Here is a 24,274-nt window from a genome sequence, read left to right as displayed (position 1 = left end):
AGAAATCATATTTTGACATGCAAAAACTATTTTAATTTTTTAAATAATTTATTGCTTGCCTTCCATATAGTATAAACTCTTACTTTTATAATTTTAAAAGGCTAAATTAATCTGCTTAAAAAAAAGGCTAAATTGAGTCAAGTAAAATTTGATGAAATAGTAAAGGATAATGTTATAAATGAGTTGAGTAGAGTCAAACTTAAGTTCAACTTGACTTAATATGAATTGAATCAACTTAAAATTAAATGGAATTTGTCATATATTTTTTCTAACTTGAATTTAACTTGATTAAAGCTCATAAACAACTCAAATTAACTCTATAGTTTGTTCAAAAAATTTAACTCTATAGTTCAAATTAGATTCAATTTAATAATTGGAATGAAACGGACTAAAACATGAAAATACTAGAAGAACTACACATGTACTCACTTGGTTCTTGAACCAAAATTAACAAAGTTGTTACAAAAACTATTTAGTGTTAATAAATTACTAAGCCAATAAAAAATTGTGAATAACTGATAAACTAATTTATAGCAGAAGCGAGGTTAAAGTATGTTACCAAAATGAAGGTGAATGAGAAAGCGCGTGGGAATTGTGATAGTAGAGAAGTGAAGAGAGAAATAAGTGGAGCCCAGCAAGCATGTGCCCTCTTCCTGTCTGTCTCCACCAGCTCCTGCCGCTCAATCATTAGAGCTCTGTTCCCTCTTTCTCTATCACTCACTCACACACTCTCTCCTTCTCCCTCCATCCATCAACAACCCTAATCCCTTCTCTCCATCCATCCATCCATCAAAACATGTCTAACACCGACGGAACAACCACTACAACCACAACTAACGGCTCAATCATTGACCAAAACCGTCAACACTTAGCCGTTAAAAAACCCCCTTCAAAAGACCGTCACAGTAAAGTTGACGGCCGTGGACGCCGTATTCGTATGCCAATCATATGCGCTGCTCGCGTCTTCCAGCTAACTCGCGAATTAGGTCACAAATCCGATGGTCAAACAATCGAATGGCTCCTCCGTCAAGCTGAACCTTCAATCATCGCCGCTACCGGTACCGGAACTACTCCGGCGAGTTTCTCATCTCTCTCTGTTTCACTTCGTGGCTCTAATAATTCACTTCCGTCTCCTTCTTCAACTTCGTTAGAACATAAACCTCTTCTCTCTCCGTCACCGTTCATTCTCGGTAAACGTATTCGTACGGACGATGATTCTTCATCTTCTTCTGCTCATGCTAAAGAAGACGCTCTTTCTGTTGCTTCTCTTTCAACACCTGCAGCGCTTTGGGCGTTACCTTCGCGGCCTGATTTTGGACAAATTTGGAGTTTCGCTGCCGCTGCTGCTGGTGCTCCTCAGCCGGAAATGGTGATTCAGTCTTTGTCTCAACAGCAGCAGCAACAACATCAAGCTTCTTTCTTCTCTCATCATCATCATCAACAGCAACAAGCTATGGGTGAAGCTTCAGCTGCTAGAGTTGGGAATTATCTTCCTGGTCATCTGAATTTGCTTGCTTCATTGTCTGGTGGACATGGAAATTCTGGTCGGGGAGACGACGAGCATCATTGATTCTGTTTGTGAGTTAGTTTCTGTGGTTGAATTGCAGTGGTGGTGGTGGTGGTGTTTTCTTGGTATATATAATTATTCTGTGTTATTATGGATATGTTGCCTTTGATGTGTGTGAAAAGTAGAAAATTTTAGGGTTTAGGTTTTTTGTTCCTTTGATTTTTAATGGAGAAAGTCCATTGATCAAGGAATTCAATTAGGGATTTTACTTCCTTTGGTTTGGAAGATTGATTAATTAGTCTTTTTTTTTTTTTATTGATGCTCAAATTTGTTTTAGACTTTGGGGTTTTGCAGAAAGAGAGAAAAGTTTGATATTTATTATTTATGTGATAGTGGTGGTGGTCATAAATTGGATTGAGGCTGGAATAGGTTTTCAGAACCTTGATCATTGTGCAACAAGTGCAGTGGAATTTACTTTTGATTGTTGAGTTGAGAATTCTCTAAGCTTGGATGTTGATGGAATGTTGAATTAATTGCTTCTGTTTCACTTTGTTTCATATCGGGTTTTGAGTTTTGATTGATAAGTTATTGTTGCAGTTCATGAAGAAGTAATTAGTAGTTGAAAGCTTAGCTTGTTGTTTCTGAGCTGAGAGTGTCAATTCAATTGTTGTGTTTCTCAAGTTCAATTGTCATTCCCAAATTGTTGGATTGAAGTACCCTACTTTTCCAACATATGTACTTGTATCTTGATCTTAGCTGCGTTGTTTGAGATTAAGAGAAATTGGGGTCCATTTAAAGTGGCAAATGCATGTTTTGATTTTGACATAGCTGCTGTTGGTGAGTGGTGACTGGTGAGTCATGATCTGTTTCTTTCTCCTTTCCACTTTCAAATTCATTGTTGGATATTATTAGATGTTGTTTTGGTGTGTGAAAGATAAATGCTCTGGTTATGGCCTTTTGTTTTTAAGATTTTAATTTATCTTAAATTCTTAGCCATTTCTTAGCTTGATAATAAGCTTGAGAATAATGTTTTTTCTTGCATTGCATGTAAGTGGATTGTTTTGGGGTTGCCAGTGATGTGAATAAAAACCTATCTGTTTCTTTATTTTATCCACTGTTTCATCATTTTGCTTTCTGTTTTTTTATGGTGAATTATTGATCTTTTGTGATGTGACCTGGCTATATTATGTATGGTTGATTTGGGTGGTTTTTGAACCTCCACGTTCACACCACCGTGTTTGATTTTGTTGGAGGGTATCTTGAGTTTTCTGGCAGTTTGTCATTTCCAGGGTATTCCTTCTGGGAACTTGTCCTCTGGCTAGAAATTTCAGTATTTAAGGAAAGATAAGGTTAGGTACAAGTTGTATTCAAGTCTTAAATATACTAAAATAATAAAGATCTTACACCCTAGTACATGGTATAGTTACTATTTTTGATGTTTCACCTTAGGTTAAAACCTGAAACAAATATGTTTGGTTTGGTGCATTTGATTCAACAGTAAGTATGTGGTTGTTACTTGTTAGTAGTTGATACAATACTGATACAAAAATTCAATTTTGTCTGATTTATTGTAACTCAATAATGGCACATTTAAACTGGTTGTTATGGCTTTGACTTTTAAGGCCACACACAAACACACATGAAAACTACCATGTGCATCTTCTACCTGGCTTTCTCCATGCCATGCATTTCATCATTTTCCTCACAAAAAAACATACTAAACATTGTCCTGACCTCTGAGTTGTTGTGAGAAAAGGATTGGTCTATTGGATGAATGGGGTGTCTGTAAGCATAAATTAAATTCCATCTGTAAAATACCTGGCATCTTAGAGGCATATAGTAATTTAAACAGCATACTAGTACTATAGAAGGTACTAGTAGTAGGTTGATTGAGTAGATGACATCCCGATAATTAGACACTAATGTTTTGATTCACGTTGAGTTTGATAAAATCATGGTGAGCCGCTGTGATTTTGTATAAGTTATACTTTGAAGCTTTTAATTTTATCTAAGTAACTGTGATTCCAAACATGAACTAATATTTGTGTAAAAAACATAGTATTGCTTTCAACTCTACATGGCCTAAGTATTTGGAAGTATAATAATTTTTTTGGGTAGTAAAGCTAGTGAGAAAACGAATTATTTAGTGTATGTGTTAGTAATAATGGATTGGTGTTGCTATCCAAGTAGATAAGAATCTGTAGATTGCCTAAGATATGGAAACTGGAGGAGGTTGAGTATACCAACTCATCGAATTTGTTTATCTTTGTATTTTTGTGTGTAAAGATTGTTGGTGGGGTTTTAAATTAAAAAATTTAGTGATGCCAACATACTCAATTTTAGTAATTGCCAACATGTTTTCTTAATTATTGCTAAACAGAAGAGTCGGCTCCCAATAATTGCTGGGTCCCTCTATGGAGTTACGTGTTGTGGTGAAACAAGTTACAGTACTATGTTAAAACTCAAAAGGTTTGGTTCAAGTTCGGGATAAAAAGACAGATTTTGAATTTGAGAGGTATGAGATGAGTCTCGCTAGTGCTTTTAGAGGGAACAAGTTATTGTTAAATTTCCCCATGTCATGATTTAGTAACTCAAGTATTTAAACCATAATACCTCCTAAAATTCTATAATAGATTAAGTTAGCTAGACCCTATTATAATGTTTATTATATATTATTATTAAGACATTATCTTGACCGTAGCGTAGAGAGAACTCAGAGATAAACAGAAACAAGGTTTAATTAAGATCTTTCTATTCTCCTGGTGGCAACCATCCAACGGCCAACAAAGCCCTGCTTTCCAAACAAACCCCACCAATGGACCAGCTTCACAGCAAGTTCCCCAACCTATACCTAAGGGCTTCCGTTTTTCAGCAGCATCGCACTGCCGTATAAACAATGGATTCGCAGAATTTAATCTTTTCTTGTATGATAGACATTTTGTACTTGTTTGGAAACTGATTCTGGACCCATGTTACTTTTCTGTTTGTTTTTATGTGTTTTTCTCAAAATAGAAATAGAAAGACCAAAGAAGTAATATCTCGACAAAGTAATATTCCTAGTTACTAGGCTACTAGACAAAAAAAATTAGAAAGACCAATAAAATAATAAAGTTTTTATTAGTGTACAATTACACAATGACAATGACACTTAAAAAGTTGTTTTTAGTAGTGTACAATTATGATAATCATGTTGACACTTTATTTAAGCTACTTGAATCTCTTATCATGATCTAACACTCAAAGTTTTTTTTTATGAGTCATACTAACTAGTATTTTGATGAGTTGTCAAAAAAAAAAACTAGTGTTTCGAAGCGGAACACTTATTTTTCATTGAAAATAATACTTTTTATATTTTACAAACATTTACTGTACAAATTCTAATACTGCACTCACTCCAAAATTAGAGATTTTATAAGTAGTAATTATGTTTTGAAATATTTTTTTTTTTAATATTTTGAAAAATAATACAATTTTTTTTATCTTCGGTACACTAGCATTTCTCAATGATGTCTCAAAAACAGCATTTCTTAATGAAAAACCCACAATATTAGTCAATCATCCAGCTTATATCCAGCCTTGAAATTATTGCTAGCACAATTCTTTTCCATCCTTGACCAATTTTAGCTGTAGTTTTTGCTCCATCTCTTTGTAAGACTGCAATTGAATCTCCCTTGATTCCTTCTTCTAGCGCAATCTGAATCTCACACGCATCCCTCGACCTTTCTAATACTACCCCGTAATGCAGGATACGAGTGTGTAAATAACAAAAATTAAGGAAAAAACAGTTCATATCTTAGAATGTGAATATTATAAAATCTAATATTTTTGTATCTCACTTCCTTCCTCCACCTCCTATTTTATAAGGTTCACATTTTAAGTCGCGAACTGTTTTTTCCCAATTTGACCCCCCATGAATTCGCTACTTAAGTAACGAGGGGAGCATTTTTAAAATTTTCGAGGACAAATGAGGATTTACAGAGATCCAAGAAGAAAATATCTTTTGATTTATGTTAAGTACTAGTATATAAAAACGTTTGTTTGACTCATTTCTAAGAGGACTTGTATATAAAATTGAAGGCATAATTGAAATTTTGGTTTTTCCATTTTCTTCGAGGATTTGACTCCCTTATTTTAAAATGTAAAAGTTTTTATCTTTTCATTATACTTTTGAACTAAAAAAATTTGGCTTAACTACACATTTGGTTCCTTACGTTTATTTTATGTTTTAATTTGGTCTCTTACGTTTAAAAAGTATTAATTTGGTCCCTTACATTTATTTTAGGTTTCAAGTTAGTCATTTCCGTTAGATTTGTCACTAATAGCGTTTGAACAATACACGTGTCAGTGTGTACAAGTGTCACATGTCTGTCCACATATGCAAATTGGCTGCCACATGTGACAAAATTGACGGAAAGGACTAACTTGAAACATAAAATAAACGTAAGGGACCAAATTGATATTTTTTAAACGTAACAGACCAAATTGAAATCTAAAATAAACGTAAGATATCAAATGTGTAGTTAAGGCAAAAGAATTTATAATGTATTTTTTTTCCATGTTTAGTTGGTATAATTTTTCTTTTTTAAGATGAATATGTGAAAGTATCAGAATTCGAACTCTGACCTACAAATTTTATACAATATTCTTATCAACTACTGAAGAGACTGCAATGTGTTTCAAATGACTTAGTATACCATATAATCTTTTAATATAAAACATCAACATCAATAAAACTATTAAAAAAATCTCTTAAAAACTCCATTTAAAATATGTCATATTTTAGACCTAACGTTTGATAATGAAGCAAAATTGTTTAAAAGGATAATATTTGTACACTAAGAGAACATATTAAATAGCTAAATTTAGTATTTATAAAAAAATCAAAGCTAAATTTTTAGAAATAGTGAATGAACTAAATAGTTGTCTTTTAGATGATAGTATATGATAATACTAATCTGTAGGTATGTGGTGAACACATAACTTTTAAATCGTTTTTTGTGCGCAACACCTTTAATTATTTTTTTATTAAACACTTTAAAATCGTTTTTAAAATAGTTTTTTTTCGTAGATGTTTTTAAAATAGTTTTAATTGAGTATAATAAATTTGTTTATCTTTTTTTGAAGCATAAATTTGTTTATCTTACCAAAAAAATGAAAAAAGATTTTTTCTCTTTGGTCAAATAAAGCAAAAAGATTTAGTTTGAAGAATAAAAAAAATATCGTCCGGTTTGAATTACCTTATTTTTGAGTTTATGTAAATAGCTTATGCAATTTTCATGTATTATTATAAGTTTGTCAATATAATTTAGACTTAAATGCAGTTTTACCCCCCGTATTTTGAAAAATGCGGAATTTTACCCGCCTATTTTAAAATGCGGAATTTTACCCCCCCAATTTTATAATTTGTTAGATTTTGCCCCCCCCAAATTTTGCACAAAATCTACTTCTGAGCCTCAAGTTCAAAGCTTCGCACATAACTCAATTTGGATTAATAATTCACCAAACTGGTACCGAAACGACCGCAATCGAGTTAGTTTTCCACATAATCAAACTCCACTAAATTTAGAGTTACAGAGAGAGATTAATTACCGTTTTAGTGAAGGTCTGTTCAAATTAATTATCGTATGAAACTACTACTGGTATTTTCGTCATTCCTCTCACCCTGTAGCTCATTTTTTAATACTATTTACATGTATGGAAATCTAACGAAATTACCTTGTTGGAATTTCAATTTCGTCGAATTTGGAGTTACGATGTGTTCGGTAGACGATGTTGAATTTAAAGATCACAAGTAGATTTCTGCAGAATTAGTAATTGGACAGACCTTCACTAAAACGGTAATTAATCTCTCTATGTAACTCCAAATTTCGTGGGGTTTGATTCTGTGGAAAGCTAACTCGATCACGGTAATTTCGGTAGCCGTTTGGTGAATTATGGATCTAAATTGGGTTGTATGCGAAGCTTTGAAGTTGTGACTCGAAAGCAGATTTTTTGCAGAATTTTGGGGGACATACATTCACTAAAACGGTAATTAATCTCTCTTTGTAACTCCAAATTAAGTGGGGTTTGATTATGTGGAAAGATAACTCGATTACGGTCATTTCGGTATCGTTTTGGTGAATTATTAATCAAAATTGAGTTGTGTGCGAAGCTTTAAAGTTGTGACTCGAAAGCAGAATTTTAGGGGGGCAAAATCCAAAAAATTATAAAACAAGGGGTAAAAGTCCGCGTTTTAAAACGGGGGGTAAAATTCTGATTTAATCAAAATAGGGGGGACAAAACTGCATTTAAGCCTATAATTTATAACAAAATAGCTTATAAAATTATAATTTTCACTAAAATTAACTTATAAAATAACATAAAACATAATTTATATTAAATAAGCTATTTGCATGAAAAATAAGCTAAAACTAAAAACTAATAAGCTATTTCCTCGAAGGTGTTTAGCTCCTTCAGGATTTGCACTTTTACACTCTCTCAACTCTCAACCTCATACAAAATCAATCCCCAAATCAAATTCATTTTCAAACCTTTCCATCACATTCAGAATTCACAAAACCGCCCCAAAAACATAGAAAAGGCGGCGTCGGCGGCGGCGAATTGGTTCGTTTCACTCTGTTTATTCCCCCAAATTGTTGTTGCTACTGTCTTCAATCATGGGTGCAAAAATTCCGCAAGATGATGGATTGAAGAAACTCGAGTACCTTTCACTCGTTTCCAAGGTATGCACCGAGTTAGAATCCCACACCGGAGCCGGCGACAAGGTTCTTGCTGAGTTTATCACCGACTTAGGTCACTCCTCCGATTCCGTCGAGGAATTCGACGCTAAACTCAAAGAAAACGGTGCTGAGATGCCGGATTACTTTGTTCGAACTCTTCTCACCATAATTCATGCTATTCTTCCTCCTAAACCTAAGAAGGAGAAAGAGATTCAGAAAGAGAATGCTACTTCGAAGACCAAGTTCAAGGCGTTGGCAATTTCAGATGATAGGGATCGTGCCAAGGAGCTTCGTGAAGAGATCGAAACTGAAGCTAGAGAGAAAATGAAGGAAAAGGAATCAACTGACAGGTATGAGAAAGATAGGGATGATGATGATAGTTACAGTTACAAAGATAGGGATAGAAGAGATAGACATGGAGATAGGTATGAAAGAGATGATAAAAGGGATTACAGAAGAGGGAATGATAGAGATAGAGACGGAGGAAGAGATAGGCGCGAAAGAGACGATAGAAGGGGGAATGATAGAGACAGAGATAGAGATAGTGATCGATATGAGAGGCGGAGGAGAGACGAGTATGAAGGGTATGAACATGGAAGGGAGGAGAATGGTCATGAGAAAGGTAATAAAGATAGAGATTCGAAGCGTGGTTCTGGTGAACTTGAGTTGTATATGGTTTATAAAGGAAGAGTGTCTAGGGTGATGGATACTGGTTGTTTTGTTCAGTTGGATGATTTTAGAGGGAAGGAGGGTTTGGTTCATGTTTCTCAGATGGCTACTAGGAAGATTGGTAATGCTAAGGAGGTTGTTAAAAGGGATCAACAGGTTTATGTGAAGGTGATTTCGGTTTCTGGTTCGAAGTTGAGTCTTTCCATGAGGGATGTTGATCAACATACCGGGAAGGATCTTCTTCCGTTGAAGAAGAGATCGGAGGAGGAGACTTTTCGGACTAATCCACAAGATTCAAAAGATGGGCCGGTGGCTAGGACAGGGCTTTCTGGGATCAGGATTGTTGAAGAGGATGATGTTGGTTCTTCGCGCAGGCCATTTAAGAGAATGAGCTCTCCTGACATATGGGAAGCGAAACAGTTGATTGCTTCGGGGGTTTTGAGTGTTTCGGAGTATCCGTCTTATGATGATGAGGCAGATGGAGTGATGTACCAAGAAGAAGGTGCTGAGGAAGAGCTTGAGATTGAGATGAATGACGATGAACCTGCCTTCTTGCAAGGGCAGACCAAATCATCAATAGATATGTCTCCTGTTAAGATATTTAAGAATCCAGAAGGTTCTCTGGGTCGTGCTGCTGCACTTCAGTCTGCGCTTATAAAGGAACGAAGGGAAGTAAGAGAACAGCAACAGAGAACGATGATTGATTCAATTCCAAAGGATCTCAATCGTCCTTGGGAAGACCCTATGCCAGAGTCAGGTGAAAGGCATCTTGCTCAGGAGTTGAAGGGTGTTGGCTTATCGGCCTATGATATGCCAGAATGGAAGAAGGATGCCTATGGGAAAACCATTACTTTTGGGCAAAGGTCAAAGCTTTCTATTCAGGAACAGAGGGAGAGTTTGCCAATTTACAAGTTAAAAAAAGAATTGATTCAGGCTGTCCATGATAATCAGGTATTGGTTGTGATTGGTGAAACCGGTTCGGGAAAGACTACTCAGGTCACACAATATCTTGCTGAAGCAGGTTACACCACAAGAGGTAAAATTGGATGTACTCAACCCCGTAGGGTGGCTGCAATGTCAGTTGCAAAGAGAGTTGCAGAAGAGTTTGGATGTAGATTAGGGGAGGAAGTTGGTTATGCCATTCGGTTTGAGGATTGCACTGGACCTGATACCGTAATCAAGTACATGACCGATGGTATGCTTCTTAGGGAAATATTGGTTGATGAGAACCTGTCACAGTATTTTGTTATCATGCTTGATGAAGCCCATGAGAGAACTATTTATACGGATGTTCTCTTCGGACTGCTGAAGCAGCTGGTGAAGCGCAGACCTGAGTTGCGATTGATTGTCACATCTGCTACTCTTGATGCTGAAAAATTTTCAGGATATTTCTTTAACTGTAACATCTTCACAATTCCTGGCAGAACTTTTCCAGTGGAGGTACTTTATACTAAACAGCCAGAAAGTGATTACTTGGATGCATCTTTGATCACTGTCCTACAGATCCATTTAACAGAACCTGAAGGAGACATTCTTCTCTTCTTAACTGGTCAGGAGGAGATTGATTTTGCTTGCCAGTCTCTCTATGAGAGAATGAAGGGATTAGGTAAGAATGTCCCAGAGCTGATCATTTTACCTGTTTATAGTGCCCTTCCTAGTGAAATGCAATCTAGGATATTCGATCCTGCTCCTCCTGGGAAAAGGAAAGTGGTTGTGGCTACAAACATTGCTGAGGCTTCTTTGACTATTGATGGGATATTTTATGTCATTGATCCGGGGTTTGCTAAGCAAAATGTTTATAACCCGAAACTAGGTCTTGATTCCTTGGTGATAACACCAATATCACAAGCATCTGCTAAACAAAGAGCTGGACGTGCAGGGCGTACTGGACCTGGAAAGTGTTACCGTCTTTATACCGAGAGTGCATATAGGAATGAGATGTCTCCTACCTCAATTCCAGAGATTCAAAGGATAAATCTGGGCACAACTACTCTTAGCATGAAAGCTATGGGCATAAATGATCTTCTATCATTTGATTTTATGGATCCACCGTCACCCCAAGCACTTATTTCCGCCATGGAGCAGCTCTACAGTCTTGGAGCATTGGATGAAGAGGGTCTTCTAACCAAATTGGGTAGGAAAATGGCTGAATTTCCTTTGGATCCGCCGCTGTCCAAGATGCTGCTTGCCAGCGTAGACCTTGGATGCAGTGATGAGATTTTGACTATAATTGCCATGATCCAGACTGGCAATATTTTTTACAGGCCCAGGGAAAAACAAGCTCAAGCAGATCAGAAAAAGGCAAGGTTTTTCCAGGCAGAGGGTGACCATCTTACACTACTTGCTGTTTATGAATCCTGGAAAAGTAAAAACTTTTCTGGACCTTGGTGTTTTGAGAACTTTGTTCAATCTCGATCCTTGAGAAGAGCCCAGGATGTAAGGAAACAACTTCTCACCATCATGGATAAGTAAGATATCTATCTATCTATCTATCTATTTATATATCTTATAAAATTTTGCTTGCTTTTGTTTCTTTGTTTTGGACATCAATGGGAAACCTTGTCCTACATAATTCCTAAGCATGGAAGATATGTGGCAAGGTGTTATAATCATAGGTAATTTTTATAAGATTATGATAAAAAATTAAAAAAAAAAACATGTTAGGACATTTGCCTCTTGAAAGGAAAAGCTTATTATAGTAAATGTTAAATGTAATTGTCACACAAAAAAAAAATGTCCCCTTCAGTTCTATATATTTAATTTGCACAATATTATTTAGATTCTCAATGATTTTACTGATGCACTTGTTTTTTTAATGTTATACTCTGTATATAATGGAAAGAGAAGTATCTTTTTCCCTTATATTGAGGATACCCGAGTATTATTTACTCTGGCCTTCTTGTTGCCATTATTTTAACCAACATTTTGCTGTATTGTGTGGTTTATATAGTTATTTTGATGACATTAGTCTTGTGAGTATCATTTACTCAGATTAAACTGTACTCTGATCATCAACACTGATATTCAGGTACAAATTGGATGTTGTGAGTGCTGGAAAAAACTTCACAAAGACCAGGAAGGCTATCACTGCTGGGTTCTTTTTTCATGCAGCTAGAAAGGACCCCCAGGAAGGTTACAGAACCCTTGTTGAGAATCAGCCTGTATATATCCATCCAAGTTCAGCTTTGTTCCAGAGGCAGCCAGACTGGGTCATATACCACGAGCTTGTAATGACAACTAAGGAATATATGCGCGAGGTCACAGTCATAGACCCCAAATGGCTTGTTGAATTGGCTCCACAATTCTTCAAAGTGGCCGATCCTACAAAGATGAGCAAACGAAAGCGTCAAGAGCGTATTGAACCACTTTATGATAGATACCACGAGCCAAATTCATGGCGTTTGAGTAAACGTCGTGCATGATATGCTCTCTCAATTTCCCTTAATGCAAGGTTCTGGATACAGTATGTTGTATTTAGTTTTAAATGTAAATTTTCTCCTTAAATTATTAGTTAAATGGAATTTTGGGTATATTTTTGTTGTTTTGCTAGTAAACTTAAATTATGATACATAAAGTTCCATAAAAAAATATACAATCTTAATTATTTGACTGACCTGTCCTTTAGTTAAGCCCCGTCCCTCCCTCCAATCACACCTAGCAGGGAAGTCTGTTTCGTATACAAATTTACTTATCATGCATTGAAGCTTTTTGTCATTTAGGTTTAGGCACAAGAGAGAGAGAGAGTATTATATTTATTTATGCGATAGTGGTGTTGGTGCTGATAAATTGGATTTAGGTTGGAATAGGTATTCAAAACCTTGATCGTTGTGCAACAAGTGCCGTGGAATTTGTTTTAATTGTTGAGTTGAAAGCTCTCCAAGCTTGGATGTTGATGGAACGTTGAATTAATTGCTTCTGTTTCACTTTCATAGTTGGTTTTGAGTTTTAATTGGTAAGTTATTGTTGCAGTGGAAGAAGTAATTAGTGGTTGAAAGCTTGTTGCATTTCTCAAGTTCCACTGTCATTCCCAATTTCTTGGATTAGAGTATGCTACTTTTCCAACATATTTGTACAAAGTGGCAATGAATGTTTTGATTTTGACACAGCTGCTGTTGGTGAGTGGACACTGGTGTTGAGTCTTGATCTGTTTCTTTCTCCTTTCCACTTCGACACTCCTTGTTGGGTTGTTATTAATTGTTTTGGAGGTGATTGGTGTGTAAAAAATAAATGCTCTGGTTATGAACTTTGTTTCTGAGATTTTTATTTATCTTCAATTCTTAGCCATTTCTTAGATTGATCAGCGTGAGAACTGAGAATAATGTTTTTTTGCATTGCATGTTAGTGGACTGTTTTAGGGGACCAGAATAATGTTAGTGAAAGTTGAACTCTTACTATGATGTAATGAACTATATTTGTACTTGCAGTGAGGTGAGCTGCATAAAAGTTAAAGAGTGATGTTTGTCATTTTCTGTCTATGTTGCTAATCATTGTGTTCTTTGTTAAAAAAAAAACAGCCAAAAAAATACACGTGGCAGTGCCACGTCACCGTCACATCATCTTACGTTAATCTTATGTGGATGGCAGGGACTAAAAATATTGAGTGATCGGTCGAACTGGGAAGCAAGATTGTTAAAAGCAAGATTGTCAAAATCGGACCGATCGGTCGAACTGGGAACCAGACTTGTATTCGGTCCAGTTAGTGCTAAAAACCGTTGAGCAACTGAACCGGAAAAAAAACATTTAAACCAGCACAAAACCGGCCAGTCTGGCCGGTTCAGCTGCATGTACTTTTTTTTTTACAGTTTTTTTTTTTATATCTGGTCAAAATCCAATTTCAGTTTTTTTTTTTTTTTAATTGAAAAAGTTCAGAGGACACCTAATCAGAAACAGCAAACATAATTGATGAAGGTTTTAACTTTTAATCTCTACAATTAGATGTGATCTTTGCAAATTGCTATTTTATTTTTTCAAGCATGAATTGTGGATGGAGATTGATTCACTGCAAAAATCACTTTTGTGAGAAAACTAAGCACATAGATCTTCCATGTTAGAAATTGATTCACTTCCAAAAACACTTCTATCATTTTATTTTTAGTATATATCAACACAGCCATGAGATATAGATCAGAAATACATATTTTGTTGAACTTAAAAAACAAGTTGTGAATGTTGGTTTGAGTGGAATATTGATGCTAGATGAAGGCTGATAGAATAGCAAGATCTCTCACTACCAAAAAAAAAAAAAAGAATAGCAAGATCTCTTGTTCCTTTGACAAATTACAAAGACAAATAAAAAATAAAAAGGTGGGAGAAGAATAGTTGTTGTTGGAGATGATGACAAAAAAAAGGCTGATGTTTATCTCATCAAGATTTGAGAGAGATATAAATACTAGAATTTATGGTTTACTTTATCAAAAAAAAAAAAAAAAAAAAGAATTTATGGTTTACTATGGATTGAGCTTATAAAACAGGCGCCTTCTGGTTCTACCGTGAGCAAGCTATTCATATAGCTCACTGGTGCACCATTTAATAATCAATCCTAACCCTTTATTGAAATGGTTACAAGATACACACAAAGCACCTTAATATTGCTCATGCTATTCTCATGTCATATCAAAACCAGCATTTTAAATTCTCTAATTCAACATTCTATAATTTTTTTTTTTTTTTTTTATAATTCAACAGTTTTTTTTTTACAACATAAATTGAGCAATAAATTTGACGGAAAAAAAACGTTAACAAAGATTTGGTTAAATTTTGAAGTACTCTAAACTCACTTGAGTTGGTGCATTGGTATTGGTTTGGGACCTGAGAGTGTGCTCCTCTTGAGGTATGAGGTTCGATTCTCTCTGGTGCCAATTTGGATGGACTAATTTAGCTTGTTCAAAAAAAAAAAAAAATTGAAGTACTCTTTAGAGATTCAATTTTATAAAAAGGAAAATGTGTCCACAAATCCTAACTCAAATGACAGAAATATCGAAATTGCTAGTGTCGAACGTTGGTACCCGGGGTTCGAACCCCGGTCACTCCACTTTGTGTATGTGAGTTTTCAATGACTTTGTCATGTCGGCTATCAACAAAAAAAAGGAAAATGTTAACTAGAAGACTAGTTAAGGGTACCCAATATAATAAAACTACATACCTTTTAAGTATCTTTAACTAGTGTCCTGGAGACATTAGTTAGCATGATTATAAAAATAATTTATTCCAAAATTTAAATATTTCAATTTTTTCCTATAAATATTTTACTACTCTCTCTGGTTTTTTATAAGTTTCCATTTAGAATAGTAACACCAAATTAAAAAAAGTGTAATTTTACATCTTATCTTCCAATTATACCCTAATTTTAATTCAACAATAAATTTTTATTTTTTTGCAGGCACTTGTTTTTCAATAAATTTAATATATTATATAAAAAAAAAAAAAAAACAAAACAAGCCCAAACAAATTCACGTATGAATATTTTAATATCCTAGGTATGCTAATTTTTGAACTTCTTCCTCAATTTTCTCTTTTTAAAAGGTTTTTGCGCATTCATTATTATAATTTTTTTTTTGCCTTTTCATTTTTATTTTTAATGTTAGTCGTTCATTATTAATTATTATCATAAAGCAAAATAAAAATCACTGACTAATGAAAATAGTATTAATAATAAAAGAGTATAATATTTAAAAATAATAGAAACACAATAAATAAATAAAGTAGAGTAAATATGACTCTATTGATTAAATCACGAGAATTAATAAAGTTGGTGATAGTACTAATAAATTTATTGATAATGGATGTTATTTTTATAAATGAGTTTTTATGTCTGTTTGGTAAAATTAAACTATAGGCTAGCTGAAAAGCTAGTTGATTTAAATTGAACTGTTTGGTAAAATTAATTTTTCAAGTGACTGATAAATATAAAATGACATAAAAATACATATATGTTTAATTTTTAAAAATTATATTTATAAACATTTTTAACTATAATTTATTTTAAATATTGAATTTAATTAAAATTATAGTTTGAAAATTATAAATGTGATATATGAATTTAATTGAGATTTGTTTAACTAATATTGTTTAACTTTATTATCAAATCTTTATATTTTATGTTTTAATGGAGAATTATATTTGTTTTATTTAAAATGGTAAATATGTAAAAAGAAAAACAATAAATATCAACAAGGAGTCCGTTGCAAAAAAAATCAACAAGGCAAGTGCAATTACTGTTCAGTTCCTAAAAGAAATAATGTGGGTAGTTTAAATTTTTTAAAAAGAATAAACATTATTAAAACTAATATGATAAGGGTAAAAATGAAATAAATGTAAAAAACTATAAGTTATAAACTCAAACGCTATTTGAAATAGTATCTCAAAAAATGCTATAAGTTAGTTAGAGAAGCTCATTATCACTGTTCATTTTTATCAAACAAGCTTATAAGCTAGTCCAGTAAGATATAAGTTAGTTTATTGGACGTACCAAACAGACTCTTTCTAGTATGTGCAATTTTGCACACGTTACCAAGTTCAATGTATAATTTTATATTAAATGCATAATTTTTGAATAAATAATTGTTGTTTTTTAATAAAAAGTTACTACTTTTGTTTGCTTTAAAATGTGCACCCTTTATCAATCGTTAGTTGATCAAGTGATGATTGATATTGAACTTGGTACGGTTCGATCTCCCGCAGCTGCGATCAAGAGGGAGCTGCAATCACTTGATGTCAAAACTGACCCCCGAACCAAATTAAACTGGTGGTGAAAAAAATAAAAAAATGTGCACACTTTATAAATTTATCTTGTTAGAGAGAGAATTTATTTATGTTTATTTTTTGTAGATAGACGAAATGACAAAACTATTATAAACTCACACACTCGAGTAAAGGAGGCGGAATTCGAACCACGGTCATGACGTCTGACTTAATAATTTCGGCATTTTAACTAGTTGAGTTAGGAGTTATGGACAAATTTATTTAAGTTTATCAAAGCATTTATTGTAAAGTAGAAAAAAAATAGTTATAATAATTAGAAAAATAATTATAATAATTAGGATTATGTAGATAAAAATAAAATTGATTGAAAATTAAAAAATTATCTTATATTAAAAGATAGAAGTAGTATTTTAAAATTAAAAGAATTACTTGAAAAGGAGAAAGTAAAAAAATCAAGGTTGAAAAAGTTAGAGGACAAAAGGAAAAATGTTATGATAAGGAAAGCTTAAAATAAACTCTATACACCCTTTAATCTAAAGGCCCTTAACAGCTGCCCATTGGTGAGAGATATGATAGGCTCTCTCACCCTAGCATGAGCCAGCCTATAAAACAAGCCCATAGTGACTTTTTATTTATTTATTCTAGTTCTAAATAAATATTAAAATACCAAACAACATATTAAAATTAAAATATTTTTCGGTCACAAAAAAAATGTATCAAATATTTAATAATGTGAAATTATCAGTATTATTTTTTTTGTAAGTATAATGTGAAATTCAAATTAATATGATTTTAATAGTATAAAACTATGAATTTTATGTATTTTTTCATTAAATATTTATATATATATATATATATATTTTTAAAATGGTCTGATCGGTTGAACCCCGGTCCGATCAGTTGAACCTTAAACCAGTAAGCTCTCCGGTTTGATGACCGGTCCGGTTCTGACAATCTTGGTTAAAAGGTTATTAAACAGTGAGTGTAATATTAATGAGCCTGTTTGTTTGAGATTTTAAGAAAAATAATTTTTTTTGTTAAAAAAAATTATTTTTAAGAAAATCTAAAGCCATTTTCTGTTTGTTTACAATCACAAAAATTTATTTTTTTAGAAAATGGTTTTCAAAAAAATAAATTTTAAAAATAGTTTTTCATTTTGAAGAAAAAATAATTTTTTTACTAAATAATTTTTGAAAAAATTTAAAACAAACACAAATAAATTTTTTAAAAAAATCTGAAACAAATCTGCCCATTAACGTGTACCTGTATAAAATCCAATAGTAATATATATTGTACTTTTGGATTCAGAGTAATGATGACGGCAGGTAGCAACGTCGACGGCGAAAACAACGGCGCTTCTTACCAGTCACCGACGGAGGAAACGCTGACACCAATCTCTTCCTCATCCACAACTGCAGACAATTCAATTGACGCGCCGTCTCTGCCCACTCTTCCATTCGATCTAGTTACAGAGATCCTATGTTGGATCCCTGTAAAATTCCTCCTCCAATTTTGTTGCGTCTGCAAGTCATGGAATTATCTCATCTCTCAAGATTCCAAATTTCAAAAGAAACAGTTGAGTCACGGCCGCCTCCACCTCATCCTAACTCCTCCGCCCTCGCCCTACAACTTGTTTGGTAACATCCGTCTATCTGATTTTTTGATGTCTTCTATTTTCAACAACAACCTGTCCACTATTACTGCTACGCAGATAAAGTACGCTCTGCCTCCTCCATTAGGAACCAGACTTGAGGGACGACGCAGTTTTGGGGGAGTTACCTCCCTTGACGGCATCTTCTGTTTTGCAATTGATGAATTGTCAGCTCTTTTATTTAACCCTTCCATTAGAAAGTTTAAGTTATTGCCTCCTTTGGAAAATCCACAACAAAATCACTATGTACACACCAAGTATACCTTACTGTATCATCGTTTCACCAATAATTATAAGATTGTCGCTGTTTCCTCTCGTCGGAATCGACCAATTGACGTTCATAGTCATGCTTTTGGTACTAATTATTGGACAAGGATCCAAAACATCCCGTTTAAATGCCGCTTTCATGGAATGGGAATATCTGTGGGTGACACCGTTAATTGGTTGGTATATGATGTCGGTAATCGTTTATGGGTCATTCTTTCGCTTGATTTGGAAGACGATTCCTATCAAAAGTTTTTGCATCCTTTCTCTAACGAGCCATACAACTTTAACAAGGTCGTAGTCTCCCAAGAGTTGAAGGGTTGCTTTTGCATAGTCTCTCAACGTCCCAACTTTTCTGATGTTTGGATTATGAAGGAACATGGAAATGAGCAGTCTTGGACTAAATTGTTTAGTGTTCCTTACATGACAGATCGTTGGTTTTATGCATATAGCAAAGCAGTATATGTTTCAGAAGATGACAAAGTGCTGATGGAGTTCAAGAAGAAGTTGGGCAAATTTAGTTTGGTTATCTATGATTTTAGAAATGGTACTTTTAACATTCCTAAAATTGAAAACATCGATGCTGGTCTGATGATACCAAACATCTACGTTGAGAGTTTGATACTCAACTGCAGCATGCTACGTTAATTTATGATCTTGTTATTTATATGTATTTTATCCTTATTTTGGACACTGCTGATTTCATGGTTTATTATTGATGTATGGGTCAACTTGAGAAATTGCTATGTTATTTTTATTTATATGTTAGTCAAAGTTGTTGGTTCTATCATCGTTCATTACATTTTATATATCATTCACAATCACGGATTATTCATCTGCATAATTGATTCAAATTTTGCACCATATATTTGGGAGATCTTTGAGAGACAATGAGGTGATCACAATGAATATTTAGCATAAAGTTTGATGCACCAAAGTTGAAGATTACTGGCATATAAAAATGATATGTAGTCCATTTTCCCGGGTATTGTAAGTTAATTTTTTGCACTTCTCACTCGGAAATAGCTAAGACTTGAAGATAGAAATAAGGTGGTTTGCTTGTGGAGATATATGTTTCCCTCCCTTTTTGATCTCTGTATTCTGAACATGATGTTCCACATAATCGCAGGTGACACCCGTCCTATTCCATTCCCAACATTTGTCAAGGTTATTATTATCCCTATAGTAGGATTAACCGGAGCACAAAAGGCAGCGAAGGAGGTTGTGTTGCATTGAGGTGTTGATATTTTCAGCAGTGTTGTTTTTGGAATGCCATATTTTAATGAATTGTTGAAATATAAAAAAGGACATGTTATTTAGATTTTAGACCACCTGTATAGCAATTTGGCTGGATTTTGGAATTGGAATGTCATAGTGGGTGTGTTGAACGAAGGGGATGAGCAGGAAGTTCACAAACTTACGGCAATTGATGTGGAAGAGGAGGATAGGCTCGAATGGAAATTCAACAACAAATGCATCTACACCGTTTTAGCCAAAATTGCAAGTTTGTGAAATTTAGGGATGTTGATCAACATACCGGGAAGGTGATCAACAAATGCATCTACAAATGCAACAACAGGTTTATGTGAAGGTGATTTCGGTTTCTGGTTCGAAGTTGAGTCTTTCCATGAGGGATGTTGATCAACATACCGGGAAGGATCTTCTTCCGTTGAAGAAGAGATCGGAGGAGGAGACTTTTCGGACTAATCCACAAGATTCAAAAGATGGTCCGGTGGCTAGGACAGGGCTTTCTGGGATCAGGATTGTTGAAGAGGATGATGTTGGTTCTTCGCGCAGGCCGTTGAAGAGAATGAGCTCTCCTGAGATATGGGAAGCGAAACAGTTGATTGCTTCGGGGGTTTTGAGTGTTTCGGAGTATCCGTCTTATGATGATGAGGCAGATGGAGTGATGTACCAAGAAGAAGGTGCTGAGGAAGAGCTTGAGATTGAGATGAATGACGATGAACCTGCCTTCTTGCAAGGGCAGACCAAATCGTCAATAGATATGTCTCCTGTTAAGATATTTAAGAATCCAGAAGGTTCTCTGGGTCGTGCTGCTGCACTTCAGTCTGCGCTTATAAAGGAACGAAGGGAAGTAAGAGAACAGCAACAACGAACGATGATTGATTCAATTCCAAAGGATCTCAATCGTCCTTGGGAAGACCCTATGCCAGAGTCAGGTGAAAGGCATCTTGCTCAGGAGTTGAAGGGTGTTGGCTTATCGGCCTATGATATGCCAGAATGGAAGAAGGATGCCTATGGGAAAACCATTACTTTTGGGCAAAGGTCAAAGCTGTCTATTCAGGAACAGAGGGAGAGTTTGCCAATTTACAAGTTAAAAAAAGAATTGATTCAGGCTGTCCATGATAATCAGGTATTGGTTGTCATTGGTGAAACCGGTTCGGGAAAGACTACTCAGGTCACACAATATCTTGCTGAAGCAGGTTACACCACAAGAGGTAAAATTGGATGTACTCAACCCCGTAGGGTGGCTGCAATGTCAGTTGCAAAGAGAGTTGCAGAAGAGTTTGGATGTAGATTAGGGGAGGAAGTAGGTTATGCCATTCGGTTTGAGGATTGCACTGGACCTGATACCGTAATCAAGTACATGACCGATGGTATGCTTCTTAGGGAAATATTGGTTGATGAGAACCTGTCACAGTATTTTGTTATCATGCTTGATGAAGCCCATGAGAGAACTATTTATACGGATGTTCTCTTCGGACTGCTGAAGCAGCTGGTGAAGCGTAGACCTGAGTTGCGATTGATTGTCACATCTGCTACTCTTGATGCTGAAAATTTTTCAGGATACTTCTTTAACTGTAACATCTTCACAATTCCTGGCAGAACTTTTCCGGTGGAGGTACTTTATACTAAACAGCCAGAAAGTGATTACTTGGATGCATCTTTGATCACTGTCCTACAGATCCATTTAACAGAACCTGAAGGAGACATTCTTCTCTTCTTAACTGGTCAGGAGGAGATTGATTTTGCTTGCCAGTCTCTCTATGAGAGAATGAAGGGATTAGGTAAGAATGTCCCAGAGCTGATCATTTTACCTGTTTATAGTGCCCTTCCTAGTGAAATGCAATCTAGGATATTCGATCCTGCTCCTCCTGGGAAAAGGAAAGTGGTTGTGGCTACAAACATTGCTGAGGCTTCTTTGACTATTGATGGGATATTTTATGTCATTGATCCGGGGTTTGCTAAGCAAAATGTTTATAACCCGAAACTAGGTCTTGATTCCTTGGTGATAACTCCAATATCACAAGCGTCTGCTAAACAAAGAGCTGGACGTGCAGGGCGTACTGGACCTGGAAAATGTTACCGTCTTTATACCGAGAGTGCATATAGGAATGAGATGTCTCCTACTTCAATTCCAGAGATTCAAAGGATAAATCTGGGCACAACTACTCTTAGCATGAAAGCTATGGGTATAAATGATCTTCTATCATTTGATTTTATGGATCCACCTTCACCCCAAGCACTTATTTCCGCCATGGAGCAGCTCTACAGTCTTGGAGCATTGGATGAAGAGGGTCTTCTAACCAAATTGGGTAGGAAAATGGCTGAATTTCCTTTGGATCCGCCACTGTCCAAGATGCTGCTTGCCAGTGTAGACCTTGGATGCAGTGATGAGATTTTGACCATAATTGCCATGATCCAGACTGGCAATATTTTTTACAGGCCCAGGGAAAAACAAGCTCAAGCAGATCAGAAAAAGGCAAGGTTTTTCCAGGCAGAGGGTGACCATCTTACACTACTTGCTGTTTATGAATCCTGGAAAAGTAAAAACTTTTCTGGACCTTGGTGTTTTGAGAACTTTGTTCAATCTCGATCCTTGAGAAGAGCCCAGGATGTAAGGAAACAACTTCTCACCATCATGGATAAGTAAGATATCTATCTATCTATTTATATATCTTATAAAATTTTGCTTGCTTTTGTTTCTTTGTTTTGTACATCAATGGGAAACCTTGTCCTACATAATTCCTAAGCATGGAAGATATGTGGCAAGGGGTTATAATCATAGGTAATTTTTATAACATTATGATTAAAAAAAAAAAAAAAACATGTTAGGAAATTTGCCTCTTGAAAGGAAAAGCTTATTATAGTAAATGTTAAATGTAATTGTCAAAAGAAAAAAAAAATGTCCCCTTCAGTTCTATATATTTAATTTGCACAATACTATTATTTTAGATTCTCAATGATTTTACTGATGCACTTGTTTTTTAATGTTAGACTGTATAATGGAAAGAGAAGTATCTTTTTCCCTTATATTGAGGATACCTGAGTATTATTTACTCTGGGCTTCTTGTTGCCATTATTTTAACATTTTGCTGTATTGTGTGGTTTATATAGTTATTATGATGACATTAGTCTTGTGAAGTATCATTTACTCAGATTAAATTGTACTCTGATCATCAACACTGATATTCAGGTACAAATTGGATGTTGTGAGTGCTTGAAAAAATTTCACAAAGACCAGGAAGGCTATCACTGCTGGGTTCTTTTTTCATGCAGCTAGAAAGGACCCCCAGGAAGGTTACAGAACCCTTGTTGAGAATCAGCCTGTATATATCCATCCAAGTTCAGCTTTGTTCCAGAGGCAGCCAGACTGGGTAATATACCACGAGCTTGTAATGACAACTAAGGAATATATGCGTGAGGTCACAGTCATAGACCCAAAATGGCTTGTTGAATTGGCTCCACAATTCTTCAAAGTGGCAGATCCTACAAAGATGAGCAAACGAAAGCGTCAAGAGCGTATTGAACCACTTTATGATAGATACCACGAGCCAAATTCATGGCGTTTGAGTAAACGCCGTGCATGATATGCTCTCTCAATTTCCCTTAATGCAAGGTTCTGGATACATTTTATGTTGTACATAGTTTTAAATGTAAGTTTTCTCCTTATATTATTAGTCAAATGGAATTTTGGATATATTTTTGCTGTTTTTGCTAGTAAACTTAAATTATGATACATAAAGTTCCATCAAGAAATTTACAATCTTAATTATTTGACTGACCTGTCCTAGTGAGTGTTCCCTCCCTCCCTCAAATCACACCTAGCAGGGAAGTCTGTTTTGTATACAAATTTACTTATCATGCATTGAAGCTCTTTTTTCATTTAGGTTTAGGCACAAGAGATAGAGTATTATATTTATTTATTTGATAGTGGTGTTGCTGCTGATAAATTGGATTTAGGCTGGAATAGGTATTCAAAACCTTGATCGTTGTGCAACAAGTGCCGTGGAATTTGTTTTAATTGTTGAGTTGAAACTCTCCAAGCTTGGATGTTAATGGAATCTTGAATTGATTGCTTCTGTTTCACTTTCATAGTTGGTTTTGAGTTTTAATTGGTGAGTTATTGTTGCAGTGGAAGAAGTAATTAGTGGTTGAAAGCTTGTTGCATTTCTCAAGTTCCACTGTCATTCCTAATTTCTTGGATTAGAGTATGCTACTTTTCCAACATATTTTGAGAATAATGTTTTTTTTGCATTGCATGTTAGTGGATTGTTTTAGGGGGCCAGAATAAAAACCCATCTGTTTCTATATTTTATCTCCTGCTATGATTTTTTATCACCCATTTCTTATTTGGTTTGGTGACGATTGACGTTAGACTTGGTAGGAAAGACCACGGTTCGATCCCCGCAACTGTGATCGGAATAGGGCCGAAACCACTTCATATTAGAACTGACTCTTAAATCATAGACGATCCAGTTGACCGGATAGTGGTGATGAAAACTAAAAAAAAAAAAAAAA

The 24,274-nt window shown here is 34.9% G+C and overlaps 2 protein-coding genes across 4 annotated transcripts; both read left to right on the top strand.

Moving 5' to 3' along the window:
• Window positions 1-523: 523 nt before the first annotated feature.
• LOC123896667 (transcription factor TCP7) lies at window positions 524-2,617 on the top strand. Its single transcript, XM_045947031.1, has one exon. It carries the CDS (start codon window positions 797-799, stop codon window positions 1,568-1,570), a length of 774 nt encoding a protein of 257 aa, XP_045802987.1. The 5' UTR covers window positions 524-796; the 3' UTR covers window positions 1,571-2,617.
• Window positions 2,618-7,888: 5,271 nt separating this feature from the next.
• On the top strand, window positions 7,889-23,455 carry LOC123901405 (probable pre-mRNA-splicing factor ATP-dependent RNA helicase DEAH5). 3 transcript variants are annotated; one of them, XM_045951629.1, is made up of 3 exons: window positions 7,918-9,051; window positions 20,091-22,402; window positions 22,950-23,455. In XM_045951629.1, the coding sequence occupies exons 1-3, from the start codon at window positions 8,164-8,166 to the stop codon at window positions 22,975-22,977; spliced, it is 3,228 nt and encodes a 1,075-aa protein (XP_045807585.1). In that variant the 5' UTR covers window positions 7,918-8,163; the 3' UTR covers window positions 22,978-23,455. The 3 variants fall into 3 exon arrangements, with proteins under 3 accessions (XP_045807584.1, XP_045807585.1, XP_045807586.1); XM_045951630.1 differs by lacking the exon at window positions 7,918-9,051 and adding an exon at window positions 17,897-19,058 and having other exon boundaries at window positions 19,641-22,402; XM_045951628.1 differs by lacking the exons at window positions 20,091-22,402; window positions 22,950-23,455 and adding an exon at window positions 11,924-12,508 and having other exon boundaries at window positions 7,889-11,363.
• Window positions 23,456-24,274: the final 819 nt, after the last annotated feature.

This window comes from Trifolium pratense, linkage group LG1, assembly GCF_020283565.1.
Source record: "Trifolium pratense cultivar HEN17-A07 linkage group LG1, ARS_RC_1.1, whole genome shotgun sequence".
Lineage (NCBI taxonomy): Eukaryota > Viridiplantae > Streptophyta > Magnoliopsida > Fabales > Fabaceae > Trifolium > Trifolium pratense.
The sequence above is the reverse complement of the archived record's forward strand: the minus strand, read 5'-3'. Positions and strand labels throughout refer to the sequence as shown.